The 25,346-nt window shown below is 46.6% G+C and overlaps 1 protein-coding gene and 1 pseudogene across 16 annotated transcripts in view; one reads left to right on the top strand and one right to left on the bottom strand.

Annotated features, from left to right (window-relative positions):
- DEPDC5 (DEP domain containing 5, GATOR1 subcomplex subunit) overlaps positions 1-25,346 on the top strand; it is a 161,629-nt gene that overhangs the window by 131,078 nt on the left and 5,205 nt on the right. For 14 of the 16 annotated variants that reach the window (XM_063722851.1, XM_063722853.1, XM_024239724.3 and 11 more), the window contains 3 exons: positions 11,687-11,856; positions 15,597-15,768; positions 19,856-19,916. In XM_063722851.1, the coding sequence (XP_063578921.1) occupies positions 11,687-11,856; positions 15,597-15,768; positions 19,856-19,916 (403 nt within the window). Of the gene's footprint in view, positions 1-11,686; positions 11,857-15,596; positions 15,769-19,855; positions 19,917-25,346 lie in introns of those variants that run through there. The other 2 variants (XM_063722860.1, XM_063722862.1) reach the window with 1 other exon arrangement.
- LOC112130650 (transcription and mRNA export factor ENY2-like) lies at positions 9,218-10,844 on the bottom strand (annotated as a pseudogene).

Below are 25,346 nucleotides of genomic sequence, written 5' to 3' on the forward strand. Positions count from 1 at the left end.
AGATCGAGACCATCCTGGCTAACACGGTGAAACCCCGTCTCTACTAAAAATAAAAAAAAAAATTAAAAAAATTAACCAGGCGTGGTGGCGGGCACCTGTAGTCCCAGCTACTCGGGAGGCTGAGGCAGGAGAATGGCGTGAACTCAGGAGGCAGAGCTTGCAGTGAGCAGAGATCGCGCCACTGCACTACAGCCTGGGCAACAGAGCAAGACTCTATCGCCAAAAAAAGAAGAAAAAAAATCATGTGTGAGTGAGCCCTTCCCTGACCCCACACCACACACTTGGGGGACCCTTTTCCTACTTCTTCATCTCCTTTGCTCTTGCCACCACCTGACATTGTGTGTGTGTTTGTACAATTAGTGTGTTCTGAGACAGAGTCTCACTCTGTCACCCAGGCTGGAGTGCAATGGCATGATCTTGGCTCACTGCAACCTCCATCTCCCGGGTTCACTGCAACCTCCGTCTCTGGGGTTCAAGCAGTTCTGCCTCAGCCTCCCAAGTAGCTGGGACTACAGGCACCTGCCACTATGCCCAGCTAATTTTTGTATTTTTAGTAGAGATGGGATTTCACTATGTTGGCCAGGCTGGTCTCGAACTCCTGACCTCAAGTGATCCACCTGTCTGGGCCTCCCAAAATTCTGGGATTACAGGCATGAACCACCTCGCCCAGCCTGTGTTTTTCTACCTCCACAAAAACTTAAGCTGTGTGATGAATTTAGTTTCATTCACTGGCTATCCCCAGCACCTAGAATGGTACTTAATGCATAGTCACCTGCAATAAATATTTGTTGAATGTCTGGAAAAATATGAATGAATATAGTTTGGCAGAATTGGGGAAAATTGAATTTGGAACATTTGCAGTCAGCAAACCTTCTGACACTAAGCAAGTAATTGTCCAGGTATCAGAAAGACAGTAGTTCTGCCGTTTATTCTATTGAAAATGCTACTCTTCTCTGGTCGTCAAGCAACTAAAAGAAAAACAAAGAAAATGCTACCAGCCCAGGAACAGACAAACTGCCTCTCACCTAGGCGTCTGCTTAGTCCCCACCAAGTGAATGGACACGCCATATGTCATGTAGGAATGTGCACAGTCTCAGCCTGTTTGCTGCACTTACTTCTTGGTTAGAGTTATTGCCTGTGGAAAATGCCTCAGGTATTGTCACCTTTGCCTCATTATTTTAGTTTTGGAGGCTCTCTTGACAGGTTGTTGTTTGTTTTTTAATATAAATTTTTTTTATTATACTTTAAGTTCTAGGGTACATGTGCATAACGTGCAGGTTTGTTATGTATGTATACATGTACCATGTTGGTGTGCAGCACCCATTAACTCATCATTTACATTAGGTATATCTCCTTATACTCTCCCTCCCCACTCCCCAACACCATGACAGGCCCTGGTGTCTGATGTTCCCCACCATGTGTCCAAGTGTTCTCATTGTTCAATTCCCACCTATGAGTGAGAACCTGCGGTGGTTGGTTTACTGTCCTTGCGATAGTTTGCTCAGAATGATGGTTTCTAGCTTCATTCATGTCCCTACAAAGGACATGAACTCATCCTTTTTTATGGCTGCGTAGTATTCCATGGTGTATATGTGCCACATTTTCTTAATCCAGCCTATCATTGATGGACATTTGGGTTGGTTCCAAGTCTTTGCTATTGTGAATAGTGCCGCAATGAAAATACGTGTGCATGTGTCTTTATAGCAGCATGATTTATAATCCTTTGGGTATATACCCAGTAATGGGATGGCTGGGTCAAATGCTATTGTTAGTTCTAGATCCTTGAGGAATCGCCACACTGTCTTCCACAATGGTTGAACTAGTTTACAGTCCCACTACCAGTGTAAAAGTGTTCCTATTTCTCCACATCCTCTCCAGCACCTGTTGTTTCCTGACTTTTTAATGATCGCCATTCTAACTGGTGTGAGATGGTATCTCATTGTGGTTTTGATTTGCATTTCTCTGATGGCCAGTGATGATGAGCATTTTTTCATGTGTTTGTTGGTCATAAATGTCTTCTTTTGAGACGTGTCTGTTCATGTCCTTCGCCCACTTTTTGATGGGGTTGTTTGATTTTTTTCTTGTAAATTTGTTTGAGTCCCTTGTAGATTCTGGATATTAGCACTTTGTCAGATGGGTAGATTGTAAAAATTTTCTCCCATTTTGTAGGTTGCCTGTTCACTCTGATGGTAGTTTATTTTGCTGTGCAGAAGCTCTTTAGTTTAATTAGATCCCATTTGTCAATTTTGGCTTTTGTTGCCATTGCTTTTGGTGTTTTAGTCATGAAGTCCTTGCCCATGCCCATGGCCTGAATGGTATTGCCTAGGTTTTCTTCTAGGGTTTTTATGGTTTGGGGTCTAACATTTAAGTCTTTAATCCACCTTGAATTAATTTTTGTATAAGGTATAAGGAAGGGATCTGGTTTCAGCTTTCTACATATGGCTAGCCAGTTTTCCCAGCACCATTTATTAAATATGGAATCCTTTCCCCATTTCTTGTTTTTGTCAGGTTTATCAAAGATCAGATGGTTGTAGATGTGTGGTATTATTTCTGACGGCTCTGTTCTGTTCCATTGGTCTATATCTCTGTTTTGGTACCAGTACCATGCTGTTTTGTTTACTGTAGCCTTGGAGTATAGTTTGAAGTCAGGTAGCGTGATGCCTCCAGCTTTGTTCTTTTGGCTTAGGATTGTCCTGACAATGTGGGCTGTTTTTTGGTTCCATATGAACTTTAAAGCAGTTTTTTCCAATTCTGTGAAGAAAGTCATTGGTAGCTTGATGGGGATGGCATTGAATTTATAAATTACTTTGGGCAGTATGGCCATTTCCACAATATTGATCCTTCCTATCCATGAGCATGGAATGTTCTTCCATTTGTTTGTGTCCTCTTTTATTTCGTTGAGCAGTGGTTTGTAGTTCTCCTTGAAGAGGTCGTTCACATCCCTTGTAAGTTGGATTCCTAGGTATTTTATTCTCTTTGAAGCAATTGTGAATAGGAGTTCACTCATGATTTGGCTCTCTGTTTGTCTGTTATTGGTGTATAAGAATGCTTGTGATTTTTGCACATTCATTTTGTATCCTGAGACTTTGCTGAAGTTGCTTATCAGCTTAAGGAGATTTTGGGCTGAGACGATGGGGTTTTCTAAATATACAATCATGTCATCTGCAAACAGGGACAATTTGACTTCCTCTTTTCCTAATTGAATACCCTTTATTTCTTTCTCTTGCCTGATTGCTCTGGCCAGAACTTCCAACACTATGTTGAATAGGAGTGGTGAGAGAGGGCGTCCCTGTCTTGTGCCAGTTTTCAAAGGGAATGCTTCCAGTTTTTGCCCATTCAGTATGATATTGCCTGTGGGTTTGTCATAAATAGCTCTTATTATTTTGAGATACGTCCCGTCAATACCTAGTTTATTGAGAGTTTTTAGCATGAAGGGCTGTTGAATTTTTTCAGAGGCCTTTTCTGCATCTATTGAGATAATCATGTGGTTTTTGCCTTTGGTTCTGTTTATATGATAGATTACGTTTATTGATTTGCGTATGTTGAACCAGCCTTGCATCCCAGGGATGAAGCCAACTTAATCATGGTTGATAAGCTTTTTGATGTACTGCTGGATTCGGTTTGCCAGTATTTTATTGAGGATTTTTACATCAATTTTCATCAGGGATGTTGGTCTAAAATTCTCTTTTTTTGTTGTGTCTCTGCCAAGCTTTGGTATCAGAATGATGTTGGCCTCATATAATGAATTAGGGAGGATTCCCTTTTTTTCTTTTGATTGGAATAGTTTCAGAAGGAATGGTACCAGCTCCTCTTTGTATCTCTGATAGAATTCAGCTGTGAATCCGTCTGGTTCTGGACTTTTTTTGGTTGGTAGGCTATTAATTATTGCCTCAATTTCAGAACCTGTTATTGGTCTATTCAGGGATTCAGCTTCTTCCTGGTTTAGTCTTGGGAGGGTGTATGTGTCCAGAAATGTATCCATTTCTTCTAGATTTTCTGGTTTATTTGCGTAGAGGTGTTTATAGTATTCTCTGATAGTAGTTTGTATTTCTGTGGGATCAGTGGTGATATCCCCTTTATCATTTTTTATTGTGTCTATTTGATTCTTCTCTCTTTTCTTCTTTATTAGTCTTGCTAGCAGTCTATCAATTTTGTTGATCTTTTCAAAAAACCAGCTCCTGGATTCATTGATTTTTTGAAGGGTTTTTTGTGTGTCTATCTCCTTCAGTTCTGCTCTGATCTTAGTTATTTCTTGCCTTCTGCTAGCTTTTGAATGTGTTTGCTCTTGCCTCTCTAGTTCTTTTGTGATGTTAGGGTGTCAATTTTAGATCTTTCTTGCTTTCTCTTGTGGGCATTTAGTGCTATAAATTTCCCTCTACCCACTGCTTTAAATGTGTCCCGGAGATTCTGGTATGTTGTGTCTTTGTTCTCCTTGGTTTCAAAGAACATCTTTATTTCTGCCTTCATTTTGTTGTGTACCCAGTAGTCATTCAGGACAGGTTGTTCAGTTTCCATGTAGTTGAGCGGTTTTGAGTGAGTTTCTTAATCCTGAGTTCTAATTTGATTGCACTGTGGTCTGAGAGACAGTTTGTTATAATTTCTGTTCTTTTACATTTGCTGAGGAGTGCTTTACTTCCAACTATGTGGTCAATTTTGGAATAAGTGTGATGTGGTGCTGAGAAGAATGTATATTCTGTTGATTTGGGGTGGAGAGTTCTGTAGATGTCTATTAGGTCCGCTTGGTGCAGGGCTGAGTTCAATTCCTGGATATCCTTGTTAACTTTCTGCCTCGTTGATCTGTCTAATGTTGACAGTGGATCGCCTTGCAGTTCAATCTCAGACTGCTGTGCTAGCAATGAGCGAGGCTCCTTGGGTGTGGGACCCTCCAAGCCAGGCGCCGGATATAATCTCCTGGTGTGCCATTTGCTAAGGCCATTGGAAAAGCGCAGTATTAGGGTGAGAATGTCCCAATTTTCCAGGTTCCGTCTGTCACAGCTTCCCTTTGCTAGGAAGGGGAATTTCCTGACCCCTTGTGCTTCCCAGGTGAGGTGATGCCCCGCCCTTCTCTGTGGGCTGCACCCACTGTCTGACAAGCCCCAGTGAGATGAACCCGGTACCTCAGTTGGAAATGCAGAAATCACCTGTCTTCTGCGTCGCTCACACTGGGAGCTGCAGACTGGAACTGTTCCTATTCAGCCATCTTGGAACCTCTAATCAGAAACCTACTTTTCAAATAGGTTGTTTTTTTTTTTTAAGAGACAGGGGGCCGGGCGCGGTGGCTCATGCCTGTAATCCCAGCACTTTGGAAGGCTGAGGCGGGTGGATCACAAGGTCAGAAGATTGAGACCGTTCTGGCTAACACAGTGAAACCCCATCTCTACTAAAAATACAAAAAATTACCCGGGCATGGTGGCGGGCACCTGTAGTCCCAGCTACTCGGGAGGTTGAGGCAGGAGAATGGCATGAACCTGGGAGGCAGAGCTTGCAGTGAGCCGAGATTGCACCACTGCACTCCAGCCTGGGCAACAGAGCGAGACTCCATCTCAAAAAAAAAAAAAGACAGGGTTTGCCAGGCACAGTGGCTCACACGTGTAATCCCAACACTTTGGGAGGCCAAGGCGGGTGGATCACAAGGTCAGGAGATCGAGACCATCCTGGCTAACACAGTGAAACCCCGTCTCTACTAAAAATACAAAAAATTAGCCAGCATGGTGGCGGGCACCTGTAGTCCCAGCTACTCGGGAGGTTGAGGCAGGAGGATGGTGTGAACCTGGGAGGCAGAGCTTGCAGTGAGCCGTGATTGCGCCACTGCACTCCCACCTGGGCAACAGAGCGAGACTCCATCTCAAAAAAAAAAAAAAAAAGAGACAGGGTTGGCTAGGCACAGTGGCTCACGCCTGTAATCCCAACACTTTGGGAGGCCAAGGCGAGTGGATCACGAGGTCAGGAGTTCGAGACCAGCCTGACCAACATGGTGAAACCCCGTCTCTACTAAAAATGCAAAAATTAGCTGGGCGTGGTGGCGGACACGCCCCAGCTACTCAGGAGGCTGAGGCAGGAGAATCTCTTGAATCGAGAAGCGGAGGTTGCAGTGAGCCAAGATCACTCCATTGCACTCCAGCCTGGGTGACAGAGCGAGACTCCCTCTCAAAAAAAAAAAAAAAAAAAGAGAGAGAGAGACAGGGTCTTACTCTGTTGCCCAGGCTCACCACTCACACCTAGCTTACTACAACCTCAAACTCCTGGGCTCAAGCAGTCTTTCCGCCTGAGCCTCCCAAGTAGCTGGGACTGCAGGTGCACAACATCATGCCCGGCTAGTTTTTTTGTTGGTTTTGTAGAGACAGTCTCTCTCTGTGTTGCCCAGGCTGGTCATGAACTCCTCGGCTCAAGCAATCCTCCCACTTGGCCTCCAAAAGTGCTGGGACTAAGGCATGAGCTGATTCCCTCTCTTGACAGTTTCTATAGGAATATCCTCGTTTCTAAAGCCTTCTCCTTCTGCAGGCTGGTAAAACCCTCTCTTGACTTCTAGTCTTCAGCTCAAGCTGAAATTCAGATCATCTCAGTTTAGCTTTGATAATTGTTAGTGCTTAAAGGAAAGCAGTCATGTAAAGGGATTACAGCCATGAGCCACCACACCCGGGTCTTTGTGTTTTTGACACAGAGTCTTGCTCTGTTGCCCAGGCTGGAGTGTGGTGGCATGATCCTAGCTTGCTGCAGCGTCAGCCTCCTGGGTTCAAGTGACCTTCCTGCCTCAGCCTCCCAAGTGGCTGGGAACACAGGCATGTGCCAGCATGCCTGGTTAATTTTTTGATATTTTCTGGAGACAGGGTCTTTGTTGCCCAGGCTGGTCTTGAACTCCTGGGCTTAAGCAATCCTCCCACCTTGGCCTCCCAAAGTGCTAAGATCACAGGCGTGAGCCACTGTGCTCGGCCCCAGCCTTTTCTTGATGGCCCACTGGATTTTGGGATCAGAAGGGAATTTAGAGCACCTCTGTCCAAACCCTGACACTTGAATATTTTCTGCAGCACTCCTGATAAGTGGGGAGCAAGCTTCTCTTTGAAAACCCCCCTCAACATGGCACTCACTACCAAGACTGCTTGTTCTGTACCTGGGCACCTCTGATTGTTACGTAGAGTATCACTCCCCTACCTGGGGTTGCATTTTTCTCCTCTGCTGACACTGTCCCCTTCCCCAGGTTACTGATAACCCCCTAGCTATGACCTGGGTGAAGGATGCTCAGCCTATTCCTCCTCTGGGCTTGCATATATTTATTGGTCTTGTGTGAATAAGTTGGTTCTCATGGAACTCACATAATGATTCAATGAACTTACCGAAAGCTGAACTCAGCTGGGCTCATATCTTTATCAACATCATAATCCTGCTTGAAACATATGTACTGCCAAATCTAACCCCAAAGTACAGGGCCAGTAGTATCTTCAGCCTGTAACCACTTGGTTGAACAGCGTACTTCCTGGCCTAGGCCAGCATGTTCTGAACTTAACATGCCAGATGGGAGAGAAGAGATGCATGAGGCCACTGCTGGTATTTATTGAGTATCCTTGTCTTTGTGACACAGACTTTTCACTTGGGAAGAAACACACGCTGTCTAAGACCAGAGGGCAAAACTGCTTTTTTTTTTTTTTTTTTTAGACAGAGTCTCGCTCTGTTGCCCAGGCTGGAGTGCAGTGGCACAATCTCGGCTCACTGCAAGCTCCGCCTCCCAGGTTCATGCCATTCTCCTGCCTCAGCCTCCCAAGTAGCTGGGACTACAGGCGCCCACCACCATGCCCGGCTAATTTTTGTATTTTTAGTAGAGACATGGTTTCACCTTGTTAGCCAGGATGGTCTCGATCTCCTGACCTCATGATCCACCTGCCTCGGCCTCCCAAAGTGTTGGGATTACGGGCGTGAGCCGCTGCACCCGGCCAAAACTTCTTTTGATTTTGGCTAAGTTAAGGTTATTCTGGCAGTATCAGGAATCCAGAACGTGAAGCAGAGACAGAATCTAGTTTTGATGAGCCTTTTAGCATTGGAATGACCAAGTTCTTTAGCCTTAAATGTCACAGACAGCCAAGCAGTGTCCACGGGTGGCACAGACAGGCCTCAGATTGAACATTGGTGAACTCATGGCCTAAATTGGGAGAAAAGACCAGCAGGAACAGAAGGAAAAGAGGAGAGTTACAAGTTAGGTGGCTGGAGAAGGCAAGAGAGGAGGTCCACACTCCTTTCTCATCCATGCTTCACCTGATTCTCATCCGGTCTCTATGAACCAGCTGGGCTGGCACGTCTCAGTTTGTAGTTCAGGAACTAAATCAGGAGAGGTGAAGCAATGCTCTCTGAGACATGTGGTTACCAAATGGCAGAGCTTAGATCTTCCAACTCCAAATCAAGAACTTTTCCCATTTGCATGTGCTAGGTTTTTGTTTGTTTTTCCATTCATGAGATAGTTATTAAAATAATACATTTGGGGGAAAAAAATCAATACAATGTAGACATCACTACTGAAAACCATATATCATCATACAAAAAGGGATTTTGGCCAGGCGTGGTGGCTCATTATTATCCCAGGACTTTCAGGGGCAGAGGTGGGCAGATCAATTAAGGCCAGGAGTTCGAGACAAGCCTGGCCAACATAGGGAAACCCCAACTCTATTAAAATACAAAAATTAGCTGGGCGTGGTGACGTGCACCTGTAGGCCCAGCTACTTGGGAGGCTGAGACACAAGAATCTCCTGAACCTGGGAGGCCCAGGTTGCAGTGAGCTGAGATCACGCCACTGCACTCCAGCCTGGGCAACAGAGCGAGACTCTGTCTCAGAAAACATATTTTTTAAATTTTTATTTTATTTTGAGAAGGAGTTTCACTCTTGTTGCCCAGGCTAGAGTGCAATGGTGCGATCTTGGCTCACTGCAACCTTTGCCTCCCAGGTTCAAGTGATTGTCCTGCCTCAGCCTCCCGAGTAGCTGGGATTACAGGCATGCACCACCACGCCTGGCTAATTTTTTGTATTTTTATTAGAGACGGGGTTTCTCCATGTTGGTCTTGAACTCCTGACCTCAGGTGATCCGCCTGCCTTGGCCTCCCAAAGTGCTGGGATTACAGGCGTGAGCCACCATGCCTGGCTAAAAAATGAATTTTATTTTGGGAATCATTTTCTAATTTATGGCAGATATTACTTTCAAAAATAATACCACAGAACAACACAATCTAGGTCAATCTTAAAGACTGACAGGCTGAGCAAGGAATGATTTTATTTTTTGTAGGAGCTCCTTCTTTAAACTGTCAAGTATTAGGGCTCTGCCTTTTGTAGTGATTTCAGCCACCAAGTCATCGACAGTAACATGTTCTAGTCCTTTCTCTTTAATTACCTCTTAATGCAAAAGCAAAAAACATATCACTTAAAATCATTATCTTTACATTATCTTTATTAACTCATCCTTTCAGCCACATTCAATTAATTTAGCTCAGCAGCTTTTTCAGGCGTTCTCTTTCTCCGGTTTCTGTCAACTTTTGGTTAAGCCCTGCTCTCATATTCATCTTGCTAACCACACTTCCTGGACTTAGTCTTTTGAGAGAATGGTGAGTGGTACATCTGGCAGCTGAATGCCAGTTTGCCTGAATGCCATTAGTGACCTAGCTGGAGCTCTCCTGCCTTACAACAGAAGCTCATTAAAATTGCTGACTCAAGAGCTGTTTATCCTTGTCAGTGAGAAAAACCCACTCAGGGGTTCTATCTGCAGAACCCAGAACTAAACTGACCACTTCAGCTGAAGAAAACTGTTGAATTCATGGGGGTAAGGGAGAAAGAAGGTCGGATTATAGTTTATAGAAACCCTAGGTCTGGGGGCACATCTTCTCAGGATCTCTTAAGACTGTGCCTCAGGGAGGAAAAAAACAAACAAAAAGAAACCCTAGGTCTGGCAGTGCCCAGCCAGGCAAAACAGAAGCCTGACCTTTTCTTTGCTTCTGAGCATATTTTAGGGCCTTAGCCTGGTCAGGAACTTGATTGTCTGACATGTCTCTAAAACATCCTATCTTGAGTTGGTAGGATTTCTGAGCAGAAGTCCCAGATAGGATGAGTAAGCTTGGTACTCACCCAGCATCCTTGAACAACATGTCAATGATAGGACAGGGTGTTAAGCTTCATTATAAGGTTTCATTTCTTGAGAAAAGATTGTAGAACTACTGTCTTCTTGGGTTGAAACCTGAAAAGCAAGACTTGTCACTGGTGGTCTGCGCTGTTTGCCCTTTGTGTTTCTTCATAGGTCACTGAAATAAAAAGATCGGGGGTTTAGCCTGGCTGAGGTTCTGATTCCATCATCTTGGCCAAGGCATCTTCCCTCCGTGGCTGCTGTTTCCTCATCTGTAAATGAAGGGGTTGGATTACTTAGGGAGAAGTAAACTATGGCTTAAGCAGCCAAATCTGGCTCACCATTTGTTTGTTTATAATTGACTATTTCTTTTAGAGCAGTTTTCGGTTCATAGCAGAATCTAATAGAAAGTTCCTGTACATCTGGCCGGGCATGGTGGCTCAAGCCTGTAATCCCAGCACCTTGAGAGGCCGAGGCGGGTGGAGCACCGGAGGTCAGGAGTTTGAGACCAGCCTGGCCAACATGGCAAAACCCCGTCTCTACTAAAAGTACAAAAATTAGCCGGGTGTGGTGGCGCATGCCTGTAATCCCAGCTACTTGGGAGACTAAGGCAAGAGAATCACTTGAGCCTGGGAGGCAGAGGTTGCAGTGAGCCAAGATCACGCTACTGCACTCCAGCCTGGGTGACATAGTGAGACTCCATCTCCGAAAAAGAAAGAAAGAAAATTACTATGCATCCTTTGACCTCCACCCCCACGACCTGCTGCCCCCACTATCAACATCCCCAGACGGAGTAGTCCATTTTTTACAAGGTACAATCCGTAAACCTACATTGACATCATTGTCACCCAGAATATCCATGGTTTACATTTTAGGGTTCACTCTTGGTGTTGTATTCTTTTTTTTTTGAGACAGAGTCTCACTCTATCGCCAGGCTGGAGTGCAATGGCACGATCTCGGCTCACTGCAACCTCTGCCTCCCAGGTTCGAGCGATCCTCCTGCCTCAGCCTCCTGAGTAGTTGAGACTACAGGTGTGCGCCACCACGCCCAGCTAATTTTTGTATTTTTAGTAGAGATGGGGTTTCACCATGTTGGCCAGGATGTTCTCGATCTCTTGACCTTGTGATCCGCTCGCATCGGCCTCCCAAAGTGCTGGGATTACACACGTGAGCCACTGTGCCCGCCTGGTGTTGCATATTCTATAGGTTTGGACAAATGTACAGTGACACGTATCTAACATGATATCCTACAGAATAGTTTAACCGCCCTAAAACTCAGTCTGCTTTTATAAAGTTTTATTGGAATACAGCCAGGCACATTCATTATGTAACGTTCGTGGCTGCTTTTGTACAACAATAGCAGAGTTGAGTAGTTGCAACAGAAACCATATGTCTCACAAAATGTAAAATATTTATAATGGGGCCTTTTACGGAAAGTTTTCCAATCTCTAGATGATTTCCAGGAAACTTCTAGAATCTGCAGTTTTCTTTTAGGCAGTTGTATATAGTTTCATATCTGGATACTTAGTTATTTGTTCTTCTTCATCCCACTCCTTTTCTCACTCTCTTGGGACCTCTCCTGTGTGCTGACATAGCTGCCACTGTCCCAGAGCAGAGGACTGTGACCCTGGATGTTGACGTGAACAACCGCACAGACCGGCTGGAGTGGTGCAGCTGTTATTACCATGGCAACTTTTCTCTGAACGCAGCCTTTGAGATCAAGCTGCACTGGATGGCGGTGACTGCAGCAGTACTCTTCGAGATGGTGAGAACCTTCATGCATGTTGTCAGGCCTTTGGCTCACCTCACAGTGGAGCATGGAGATGCTTGATAGAGATTCATGTCACTTTAATTTTTTAGTTCAGGCTCTTATTACCATTCATCGGGACTATTGGAATAACCTTTTTAAAAAATTTAAACATAGTAAAAATTTCAAGCAATCAAAAAGGGTAGAATCAGGGTTTCTTAGCCTTAGCAGTGTTGACATCTGAGGCCAGATAATTCTCTGTGGGGGAGTCCTGCACCTTATGGGAAATTGAGCAACAACCCTAGCCTCTACCCACTAAATGCTAGTAGCACAGCCCCAGGTGTGGTAATCAAAATGTCTCCAGATATTGCCACATGTCCCCAGGAAGGGGGAGTATTGCTCCCTGTTGAGAATCACTGGTTTAGAGTGAAAAGTAAGTCTGTTTCCCACTCTCATTCCCTGGGATCTACATCTGCTTTGTTGAGTAAACTTCCAGAGAGATTCTAAGCATGGACAAAATCACGTTACTTTTTTTTTTCAACAGAGATGGTAGCATTGGATGCATACTACTTACATTGCATTTTTTCTGTCACCTATGTGTTCCATGTCAGTACAAATAAATCTGCCTTGGGATTTTTTTTATTATTATTGTTATTGGGATTTTTGTTTGTTTTTGTTTTGCCTCATTGTTTTTAAGGGCTGGAGAGTTTTCTATTATTTGTTTACACCATAGTTAACCAGTCCCCTGTTAATAGACATCACTGCTTTGAACTCAGTGGTTCTTTACCTGGGCCGATTTTGCCATCTGGGATCATTTGGCAATATCTGAAGACAGAAAGGGGTGGCTGGGCATGGAGGCTCACGCCTTGGGAGGCCGAGGCAAGCAGATCACCCAAGGTCAGGAGTTCAAAACCAGCCTGGCCAACATGGTGAAACCCTGTCTCTACTGAAAATACAAAAATTACCCAGGCATGGTGGTGCACGCCTGTAGTCCCAGCTACTCAGGAAGCTGAGGCAGGGGAATCACTTGAACCTGGGAGATGGAGGTTGTAGTGAGCCGAGATCATGCTACTGCACTCCAGCCTGGGTGACAGAGTGAGACTTCATCTTAAAAAAAAAAGAAAAAAAAAAAGGCCGGGCGCAGTGGCTCACGCCTGTAATCCCAGGCCGAGGCAGGAGGATCACCTAAGGTTGGGGGTTCGAGACCAGCCTGACCAACATGGAGAAACCCCATCTCTACTAAAAATACAAAAAATTAGCCAGGCATGGTGGTGCACTGCCTATAATCCCAGCTACTCGGGAGGCTGAGGCAGGAGAATCACTTGAACCTGGGAGGTGGAGGTTGCAGTGAGCCGAGATCGCACCATTGCACTCCAGCCTGGGCAACAGAGCGAGAATCCAACTCAAAAAAAAAAAAAAAGAAAAGAAAAGAAAGAAAGGGGTGAGGGCAGGGTGGGTGCTACTGGCATCTAGTGGGTAGAGACCAGCAAAGCTGCTCATCATCCTGTAATGCATAGGGCAGCCCCTACAACAAAGAACAACCAGCCCAAGATGTCACAAGGGCCAAGGTTGAGAAGCCCTGTTTTAACTGGTCTTCCTGCCTGTCCTTTCTCCTTCTAGTTCATCCTGGCCTGCATCTGTAATCAGGCCATTCACTGCTCCTACACTAAGAAGCCATACCTGACCATCCCCCATCGCAGTGCTCACTCCTTAGCCAAGTTGTCAGTATCTTCCAGGAGAGCTCCTTAACCATCTTTATAGTCTGCCACTCCTTTTTATACGTTCTCCAATATAGCCAAAAAGAATATTTTTCTGTGGCTTCTACTGAATCTCGCTTCTCTCAACACCAGCCCAGCCATCTCTTCATACAACAGAGAACAGCTGGGAAGTTCAAAAAGAGTTTACTAAAAGCTAGGAGATAAGCAAAGAGAAATGAGTACAGCATGAGCCAGCAGGTTTTTTTTTTTTTTTTGTCCAGAGCTCATAGGCTAAGTTTTGTCCCACAAAACATGGTATCCTGGGAAAGCAATTTTTCCGGGTCTCTGTCTGCCTCCACATGGCATTAACATCTTCAAGGACCCCTCCCTTGGAAAGACTCTCATCTGGGGAACATCCTTAAGGTCCAAATAAAAAAAGACAGCCCGCTGCTCATTCTGCTCAGCTCACAGAGGACACCAGCCCTTCCCCAGCTCACTGATACTAGCATGACCACTTCTTTCAGGTAAAACTAACTCTCTGACCCAGTAGGCATAAGCACTCTCCTTGCTGGCCCTACTAGATAAGCATATCCCAAAACAGCATGACCACAGCATTCATAGACACACACATATAGTTACAGTTGAGCAGGAAAGACAGTGTTCATTTCCTTAGAGGAATTTAGCAACTGTCTCCATAAAGTACACCTTTCACATCTTTTCATGTAAAACCCACTGAAAGCTGCTAATCTCTTTATTATTACTTTATTAAGCTTTTAAAACTTCAGTGTATGTAAGTTAATTATTATTTTAAGGCAATGTCCACATTTGTTAAAAATCAGATTTTATTGGGACAAATACTACATAAAACAAAAAGGTTTTTGACCAAGCCTTAGGAATTATTTCGGTCAAACAGAGATCTTGGCTTTTTGTTGTTATTTTTGCTATGAACGTTCCCTGAGAGAAAAGATAAGGGTGGTACCCTTTAATTTTTTACATAATCATTTGTTTAAGTCAAGCTATGTCCCAACTGTATTTTTTTGGAAATAATACTTGACACAAAAATCATCTGTATGCCGGAGCCACATCAATCAACCTTTTTTTTTTTTTTTTAACATACATCATTTTTATGGTTAAAAAGAGTATCTCAAGATCTAGAAAATTGCCACTGTTCCCTAAGAAAATGTTATTGATGGTAGGTTTATCTTTTTGCCCCAGTAACTTTTGTTCTTATCTTTGGACAGATAGGATTTGGGAGTCTGCCAGAGAGTGGCTCTTACTCTGTCAGGTCAGGGCTTACCATTATCAGAAGCCACCGTGGTCATTTCCCCCCCTCTGTCACATTTCTCTCAGCCAGCCTGAGTGAGTTGTTTTCCTATCTGATACTTTGAACTTATTAAATTCCTGGTAAAGTACAAAATTAGGCTGGGCACAGTGGCTCATGCCTATAATCCTAGCATTTGGGAGGCTGAGGCTAGCGGATCACCTGAGTCAGGAGTTCGAGACCATGCTGGCCAAGTGGCAAAACCCCGTCTCTACTAAAAATACAAAAATTAACTGGATGTGGTAGTGCACGCCTGTAGTCCCAGCTACTCAGGGGTCTCAGGCGGGAGAATTGCTTGAACCTGGGAGGCGGAGGTTGCAGTGAGCTGAGATCTGGCCACTGTACTCCAGCCTGGGCAACAGAGCAAGACTGTCTAAAAAAAAAAGGACAAAATTAGAAGGACTTAACCTCTATCCTGTGACCTTTCTCCAACATCCCCTAGAATGGGAAGGATTTCAACTCTCTGCAGACCGTTCTTTCTAAAAGAAACACCGAAGGTGCAGAAGTTTGGGCCGTAAAGAGGAGCTGTGTGCTTAGCTCACAGTTTTTCTAGTATTTGTCAGGATGTTAAACTGCATTTTTGCCTGTCCAGGACCAATTTGCAGTCAGCAAACATGAATAAATGAGCATGCAAATCAATATGCATGCTGCCTTTCTGGCGGGTTTGCTCCTTGGGAAGTATTTTCTCTTGTTTGAAAGACCTTGGAGATAATATTGTTTGTTTCTGTACTTTCCACCAGGTCCAAGGTTGGCATCGGAAAGCCACCTCCTGTGGCTTCTTGTTGGTCCCAGTTTTGGAGGGGCCTTTTGCACTGCCCAGTTACCTGTATGGTGACCCCCTTCGTGCCCAGCTCTTCATCCCACTCAACATCAGCTGCTTGCTCAAGGAGGGCAGTGAGCACCTGTTTGATAGTAAGAAATACTCCCTTCTGGAGGTTCTGTCTCAACCAGTAAGACCCCGTACCTAACAAGGACACCACTCTGGGTATCCAGTCAACACAGACTAGGGAAAAGGGATAGCCTTCCAACAAGGGCCCAAAAGGATCAAGGTTCTAAAGGATCCTGGTTCTTGACTTAGTGGCTGGATAACTCTGGACAAATCATTTCATGTCTCTGAGTCTCGAATTCCTTATTCCTAAAATGAGAGTGTCTAGAGCTGCCTGGAGCAAAGTGGTGGGTGGGAGAGGGCGCTAAACTCTAAATCACAGGCAGCACTGGTGTTCTCCCACGCTCTCCTTTCATATGCTCCAGCCTAACTGGTTTGGGCTGCAGGGATTTAAACCTCACGGGAGACTTGCATATGCTATTTCGTGCAAAAAGGCCAGGAAAGGGAGGGCATGAAAAGCAAAACAGGAAACAGCATCCTTTTGTGCAAAGCTGTGGCGTGTCAGCCTCTGGAACGGTGCATGTGACTCAAGTCATGCATCTCAGGGAAGACAAAGCAGGATCAGAGGATGATAGCAGGACCCAAATCAGAGCCTTTCCCTCTGGGAAAGGTTTTCAATCAGAAAGAGAGTACCCAGGGTCAGCCTGGACCTGCTGCTCCACCCCAGAGCCCAGAATCCTGAGGGCAGGTTTAGGACAGATCAAAGACGAGCTGAGCTGTACTTGACACAGCATATAGCTTTTTATTACCAAGTGCTCATCGCGGATGCACATATAAATAGCTCCTACAAAGCTTTCGATGAGTTCACAGATGATCTTTTTTAAAACGCAAAGCTAGGGTTGATGCTGATACGTCAGGAACCCTGAGGTTTCTCAGGTATAAAGATTAGAACTGTGAAGGAAATAATGTTTGACGTAAGAGAGATGCTTTCTTCTTGTGCCCTTGTAAGTCTGTGTCGTGATCAGCGGCAGAGAACCGGCCCAAAAGACAAGGAGATCTCCTCAGGTGGATTAGGCCAAGCTAAGTATTCCTGCAGTTTCCAAGTGACAGGCTGCCCTCATGGTGCAAACAGCTTTTCTTCCAAAAGCCCATCCGTGTATTTTTTGTTTACAGTTTGGAAGATTTTTTTTATAGACACAATGTTCTAAGTGATAACTGGGGTCCCAAGCAAGCCCCACAGAGGCCCTACGTGCTGGAGGCTATAGACTGGGACACACAGAGCTTACAAAGCCCCCTTGAAACACACATGTTCTTGTTTAACCTCACAGTGGTGTGGCTGAGAGAGGACCATTTATGCAGTCCTGAAATGCCGGATGATTGTGTTCATATGGGGCAGTTTTAAGCCAAGCAGCTCCTGGTACTATTGTTTTTATTATGTTGAGGGAACAGAGAGATCTTCCCCCGACGCTGTCCAAAGACTCTTTGGGGGTTTTCCACCTTTGCTATAACAGCACAGGATTGCCCACAGGGCTGGTGTTGGAGGACATTTTTGTGCAAGTTGTTTTTCCCTGCCAGTTGTAACTCCGACTTCAAGACCAGCAGCCTCTGTTGGTTGCCATGGTTACAGCTGCAGAAAGGGTCCCAGTTTAGAGGAATAAGGATTTGAGTCTAAAAATCAATTTTCTTGCTTCTGTGCCTCTTCTCTTTTTGTTCTTGCCATTTCCTGTAGCAGCAAATTCAAAATCTGACAAGAATGTGCTGTGTGCGTGGATTTTCTCTGTTTAAAGCCAAAGTCTTTTTTGCTTTTTGCCCCTTTTTTTTTTTTTTTTTTCTTTTCGTGACGGAGTCTCGCCCTGTCACCCAGGCTGGAGTGCAGTGGCATGATGTCCTCTCACTGCAACCTCCGCCTCCTGGGTTCAAGTGATTCTCCTGCCTCAGCCTCCTGAGTAGCTGGGATTACAGGCACACGCCATTCATGCCCAGGTAATTTTTTTTGTATTTTTGTAGAGATGGGATTTCACCATGTTGGCCAGGAAGGTCTTGAATTCCTGACCTCAGGTGATCTGCCCGCCTCGGCTTCCCAAAGTTCTGAGATTACAGGCGTGAGCCACTGTGCCTGGCTTTTTGCTCTTTAGTTGCCCTGAATCCTCAAATCCATCCCAGGTAGAAAATTCCAAATGTGGAAAGATTAGCAAAACCACCGCAGGCACTCTTGTCTTTGGGATGGCTGTGCAATTACCACCCCAGGCCTCAGCACCTCCTCCCTGAGAGCAGCCCCGGCTCTGTCCTCTGGTGCTGTGCGACAGCCTTCCCCAGCCCTCCACCCTTCCCCTTCCACTCTTGGTCCTCAGCAACAGCCTTGCAGAAGGCATGAGGCTGGACTAACAAAGTGGGTTATGGAGGAGGGGACTTATCTTTTCTGCTCTCCTCCCCAACTGATTACTCTTCAAACTTTTATTTTATTTTACTTTATTTTAGTTTTTTTGAGATGGAGTCTTGCTCTGTCGCCCAGGCTGGAGTGCAGTGGCGCAATCTCAGCTCACTGCAACCTCCGCCTCCTGGGTTCAAGTGAGTCTCCTGCCGCAGCCTCCCGATTACCTGGGATTACAGGCATGCGCAACCACGCCCAGCTAATTTTTGTACTTTTAGTAGAGACGGGGTTTCACCATGTTGGCCAGGCTGGTCTCAAACTCCTGACCTCAGGTGATCCGCCCACCTCAGCCTCCCAAAGTGCTGGGATTACAGGTGTGAGCCACCACACCTGGCCCAAATTTTTATTTTTACATTTATTTGCTTCAATTTTCCTACCGCCAAAATGGAGCTTATAATATTTGACCTTTCTTGTGGGAAGATTGGTAATACAAAAAAGTGGGGGTGCGCCGAGTGTAGTGCCTCATGCCTATAATCCCAGCACTTTGGGAGGCCGAGGCAGGCGGATCACCTGAGGTCAGCAATTCAAGACCAGCCTGGCTGACATGTTGAAACCCCGTCTTTACTAAAAACACAAAAATTAGCTGGGCGCTGTGGCACATGCCTGTAATCCCAGCTACTCGGGAGGCTGAGGCAGGAGAAACGCTTGAGCCTGGGAGGCGGAGGTTGTGGTGAGCCGAGATCGTGCCATTGCACTCCAGCCTGGGCAACAAGAGCAAAACTTCATCTCAAAAAAAAAAAAAAAAAAAAAAAAAAATTGGGGGTGGTTGTTGTTCCTTAGAAGCAGCTTACATGGTCCGGGCACAGTGGCTCATGCTTGTAATCCCAGCACTTTGAGAGGCAGAGGCAGGAGGATCACTTGAGGCCAGGAGTTTGAGACCAGCTTGGACAACATAGTGAGATGCCATTTCTACAAAAAGATTTAAAAATTAAAAAAATTTAAAAATGTAGAAATTAGTTGGGGCCGGGCACGGTGGCTCACGCCTGTAATCCCAGCACTTTGGGAAGCCGAGGCAGGCAGATCACTTGAGGTCAGGAGTTCAAGACCAGCCTGGCCAACATGGTAAAACCCCATCTCTACTTAAAATACAAAAATTAGCTGGGTGTGGTGGCATATGCTTCTAATCCCAGCTACTCGGGTGGGAGGCTGAGGCATGAGAATCACTTGAACCCGGCAGGCCGAGGTTGCAGTGAGCTGAGATCGCACCACTACATTCCAGCCTGGGCGACCAAGCAAGACTCTCCCTCAAAAAAAAAAAAAAAAAAATTAGTTGGCCATAGTGGTGCATGCCTGTGGTCCTAGCTACTTGGGAGACTAAGGTAGGAGGATCACTTGAGCCCAGGAATTCAAGGCTGCAGTGAGCTATGACCATGGCAACTAACATGCATTTACAGTTTATCTTCTGTTTGTACTTTAATATCGTGCTCCTTTCAGCTTTGGGTATAAGAAGTCATTCGAATGAGCCTTATATTGAGTTCTGGTAGCTCACACTGACTACTGAGGACTCCAACTTCCTAGACCCAGCTATAGCTTGGGGGAAGGGATGGTGTGAACACATAGCTGTCCTTTCTTTGACCCTTGGGATGGAGGCCAGTCTTTCCCAAAGGGTGTAGTATGGAGAAGCAGAGGTTAGGCTCAAGGGGACTGATTGCCAAGAGTAGTAAAGGGTACAGAAGACTGGCCCAGAGAGAATTACAAACCTTGTGATCACAACCCACTATTTATTCTTATTTTCCTTTCAGGCTTTGAACCGGAAACGTACTGGGATCGAATGCACCTCTTCCAGGAAGCCATTGCACACAGGTTTGTCCCTTAGCAAGTGTGAAGAGTGGGAAGGAAATCAGCGTTTATCTTGAATAGCAGTTACCAAAGTGAAACCCATTTTTTTATTCCTAGAGAAAGGGATCTATTCCACCAATGGCAAATTCACTGCTTATCTCCAACAGGACTCTTTACATTGGTTTTTGAGATAAGTGCTGCCTCCCTGGTTCCTGTAGCTGTTGTTTGTCAGACGTCATTATTTTCTTCTTCCAGTTGAGTGGAGAACATAGAACTCTCTCCTTAGCCTCCAACAAGACCCTAGGCCAAGCTATTCCGGAAATAATATAAAATGAAAAATTTAAAAATGTGTCAAGAGCCCAACACAGGTTGAAAAGACAATGAATGGTTAAAAAGCAATAGATGAGTCTATAGATATTTCTTGGCACCTTATATGTGTGCCAGGGAAAGCCTGTCCTAGACTCCACTGTCTCCCCTTAGACCAGTCCAACTGACTGTGTTGTCTCCAAACATCACCAGCCTGGTATCTGATGGCCACTTCGTGTTAGTCATGGTAAAAACAAAGCCCCTTGCTCTTGCTTCAGTAATCCTCTCATTACACCTTCTCCAGTATCCTGTCATCTCCTTATTATATATATATACTTATATATACTCATACTCACTACCACAGGACTATTTAGCCTCTCATACCCATGATGGCCCCAGCTTACCTTAGACCTTCGTCTAAGGTCTACCCCTTCACAGACCTACCTCAGGTGCTTAGCAAAGACTGTGGAATGAAGGCAAGGGTGGCTGATTTCCTCCTTCCACTAACAGTGGGTGGTGCAGATTCAGGGCAGAAGGTAGAGAGTGCAGCAGTCAGTGGGAAAGGGCCTTGATGTAGGAAGCAGACAGGCCTTATCCACTCCCACCTCCACCAGCATCTGGCTGAGGAACCATGAGCAATTCTGGAACTGGTGAGCCTCCATTTTCTTACCCCTCACGGGGAAGCTGGGAGGGTTCTCTGATGTTCTGGAGAGCCTGGTGATGCACCTAGTGAGCCCTCAGTAGACAGCAATCACCAGGGAGGACCCTGCTAACTCACGAGTTTCTAAGTAGCTCTCACCCTACTTGCCCTGCTGGTGGGATATCACTCAGAACGTGGCCTTTATTTGTTAAATCTGCTTTTTTCCTTCACTGCATCTTCCTCCTGATCCCCCTCAGTCCAGATCCTGGTCATATCTTCCCAGGAACTATTGTACTTTCCTCCTCAGCCAGATTTTTCTACCACAGATACCCTCACCTGTTTTCTGACCAGTCCTCTGCATCATTGTACCAGTGTGCTGCAGTGTGCTCCTTACCTAAACCCCCCACCTTCCACACCTGAACCCCCACCTTCTGTACCTATACCTTCCACACCTAACCCCCCTCAACCTTCCACACCTAAACCCCCCTACCTTCCACACCTAAACCCCCCAACTTTCCACACATAAACCCCCCACCTTCCACACATAAACCCCCCACCTTCCACATAAACTCCCTCCACCTTCCACACGTAAACCCCCACCTTCCACACCTATTCCCCCCACCTTCCATACCTAAACCCCCCCACCTTCCACACCTAAACCCCCCCACCTTCCACACCTAAACCCCCACCTTCCACACCTATTCCCCCCACCTTCCACACCTAAACCCCCACCTTCCACACCTAAACCCCCCCACCTTCCACACCTAAACCCCCACCTTCCACACCTAAACCCCCCCACCTTCCACACCTAAACCCCCCAACCTTCCACACATAAACCCCCCTCCACCTTCCACACCTAAACCCCCCTACCTTCCACACCTAAACCCCCCAACCTTCCACACATAAACCCCCCACCTTCCACACATAAACCCCCTCCACCTTCCACACATAAACCCCCTCCACCTTCCACACGTAAACCCCCACCTTCCACACCTATTCCCCCCACCTTCCACAACTAAACCCCCCCCACCTTCCACACCTAAACCCCCACCTTCCACACCTAAACCCCCACCTTCCACACCTAAACCCCCCCACCTTCCACACCTAAACCCCCACCTTCCACACCTATTCCCCCAACCTTCCATACCTAACCCCCCCCACCTTCCACACCTAAACCCCGCTACCTTCCACACCTAAACCCCCACCTTCTATACCTCCACCTTCCACACCTAAACCCCCCACCTTCCATACCTAAACCCCACACCTTCCACATCTAAATCCCCCACCTTCCACACCTAAACCCCCACCTTCTGTACCTCCACCTTCCACACCTAACCCCCTCCCACCTTCCACCCCTAAACCTTCTATACCACCTCTATACCTCCATCTTCCACATCTAAACCCCCCGCCTTCCACACCTAAACCCCTCCACCTTCCACACTTAAACCCCCCCCCACCTTCCACACCTAAACCCCGCTACCTTCCACACCTAAACCCCCACCTTCTATACCTCCACCTTCCACACCTAAACCCCCCTACCTTCCACACCTAAGCCCCTCCACCTTCCACACCTAACCCCCCACCTTCTTTACCTCCATCTTCCACACCTAACTTCCCCGCTAAACCCCTTCACCTTCCACATCTAAACCCCCACCTTCTGTACCTCCACCTTCCACACCTAAACCCCCACCTTCTGTATCTCCACCTTCCACACTTAACCTCCCCCCACCTTCCACACACCTAAACCCCTGCCTTTTTTTTTTTTTTTTTTTTTGAGATGGAGTTTCGCTCTTGTCCAGGCTGGAGTGCAATGGCACGATCTCGGCTCACCGCAACCTCTGCCTCCCAGGTTCAAGCGATTCTCCTACCTCAGCCTCCCGAGTAGCTAGGATTACAGGCATGCACCCACCACACCCGGCTAATTTTTTGTATATTTAGTAGAGATGGGGTTTCTCCATGGTGGTCAGGCTGGTCTCAAACTCCTGACCTCAGGTGATCCGCCCACCTCAGCCTCCCAAAGTGCTGGGATTACAGGTGTGAGCCACCGAGCCCGGCCAGCCCCTGCCTTCTGTACCTCCACCTTCCACACCTAAACCCCTCCACCTTCCACACCTAACCTCCTGCCACCTTCCACACCTAAACCCCTCCACCTTCCACATCTACCCTCCCCCCACCTTCCACACCTAAACCCCCCACCTTCCCACCTAAAAGCCCACACCTTCCACACCTAAAAGCCCCCACCTTCCACACCTGAACCTCCCCCACCTTCCACACCTAAACCCCCTCCATCTTCCACACCTAAACCTCCCCACCTTCCACACCTAAACCCCCTCACCTAAACCCCCCACCTTCCACACCTAAAACCCCCATCTTCCACACCTAAACCCCCCAACCTTCCACACCTAAACCCCCCACCTTCCCACCTAAAAGCCCCCACCTTCCACACCTAAAAGCCCCCACCTTCCACACCTGAACCTCCCCCACCTTCCACACCTGAACCTCCCCCACCTTCCACACCTAAACCCCTCCACCTTCCACATCTACCCTCCCCCCACCTTCCACACCTAAACTCCCTCACCTTCCACACCTAAACCCCCCACCTTCCACACCTAAACCCCCCACCTTCCACACCTAAACCTCCTCACTTTCCACACCTAAACCCCCCACCTTCCACACCTAAACCCCCTCACCTTCCACACCTAAACCCCCTCACCTTCCACACCTAAACCCCCTCACCTTCCTCACCTAAACCCCTCCACCTTCGACACCTACCTTCCCCCCACCTCCACACCTAAACCCCCCACCTTCCACACCTAAACCCCCTCACCTAAACCCCTCCACCTTCCACACCTACCCTCCCCCACCTTCCATACCTAAAGCCCCCACCTTCCTCACCTAACCCCCCCCCACCTTCCTCACCTAAACCCCTCCACCTTCCACACCTAACCTCCCTCCACCTTCCACACCTAAACCCCCCACCTTCCTCACCTAAATCCCTCCACCTTCCATACCTACCCTCCCCCACCTTCCACACCTAAACCCCCCACCTTCCACACCTAAACTCCCTACCTTGCACACCTAAACCCCCCCACCTTCCTCACCTAAACCCCTCCACCTTCCACACCTACCCTCCCCCCACCTTCCACACCTAAGCCCCCCACCTTCCACACCTAAACCCCCTCACCTTCCACACAAACCCCCCCACCTTCCACAACTAAACCCCCCACCTTCCACACCTAAACCCCACACCTTCCACACCTAAACCCCTCCACCTTCCACACCTAAATCCCCCCACCTTCCACACCTAACCTCTCCCACCCTCCACTCTTACACCTCTCCCCTGTTCTACACCTGTCAAAATCTTCCTCCAGGGATTCCCAAATGTTTCCTCTCTGAATTCCTCTTCTCTTTCCCTTTCTTTCAAAACACTCTGAATGTATTCCAGTGACTTGGGGGCCCTTGGGGGGCAGAGGTATGCTTTTTCCTATTTGTGTTTCCTTCTATAATGCCTAGCAAGGTGCCTGCCTAGAGTAGTTTCATATGTAGCTTTTGCATAGGGTGGAGCTTTAAGTGCAACTGTGGCTCTAAACGACACATCAGCCCACCCATAAGGTCCATCTCAGAAAGAGCTAAAGAAGTGTCCATCTTCCTCAGCCCCTAGGCTGTGACCTACAGCTCCTCCTTCATCTTCCTCAGCCCCTAGGCTGTGACCTACAGCTCCTCCTTCATCTTCCTTGGGGCAGGTGGAGATGATTATATCCCCTCCCCTGCCCTTACTGCGTTTCTGTCTTGCATTCTCCCTGAGTGGACAGTCAGGTGGCCAGGAACCATGTGGTTAAATTGCCTTTTTATAATAAAAAATAAAGTTCTTTCCTGGTGACCTAAGGAAGAAATGAGGTAAAAAAATTACTCTGGTAAAAAAAAATCAGGCTGATCCATGCTGAGGAAATCAGTAGCCTTAATTAGAAAGTAGAGAGAAAGCAGGCTGGGTGTGGTGGCTCACGCCTGTAATCCCAGCACTTTGGGAGGCCGAGGCAGGCGGATCACCTGAGGTCAGCAGTTCAAGACCAGCCTGGCCAAAATGGTGAAACCCTGTCTCTACTAAAAATACAAAAATTAGCTGGTCGTGGTGGCACGTGCCTGTAATCCTAGCTACTTGGGAGGCTGGAAGCACGAGAATTGCTTGAACCTGGGAGGTGGAGGTTGCGGTGAGCCAAGATTGTACCACTGCACTCCAGCCTGGATGACAGAGCAAGAGCAGAGAGGATTTTGCAAAGGCAAAATCCAGAGCCACTCCTCATCATATAATCAGCCTGTAGACAGGGAGCTTACAGTGCATAGTAGCCTACCCATTTAGTTTGCATATTTGACTTCATGTATTCTTTGGTAAAAAATTATGGAATGCAGATTATGTGGAGGATACAACACAGCACCTCCCCAAGGAACTCAGTCCAGGAAAGAAGACAGGCATTTTCCGTTCTTTAGTTCTGCCTACATCACTGTCTCCA

Source organism: Pongo abelii, chromosome 23 (genome assembly GCF_028885655.2).
Source record: "Pongo abelii isolate AG06213 chromosome 23, NHGRI_mPonAbe1-v2.0_pri, whole genome shotgun sequence".
Lineage (NCBI taxonomy): Eukaryota > Metazoa > Chordata > Mammalia > Primates > Hominidae > Pongo > Pongo abelii.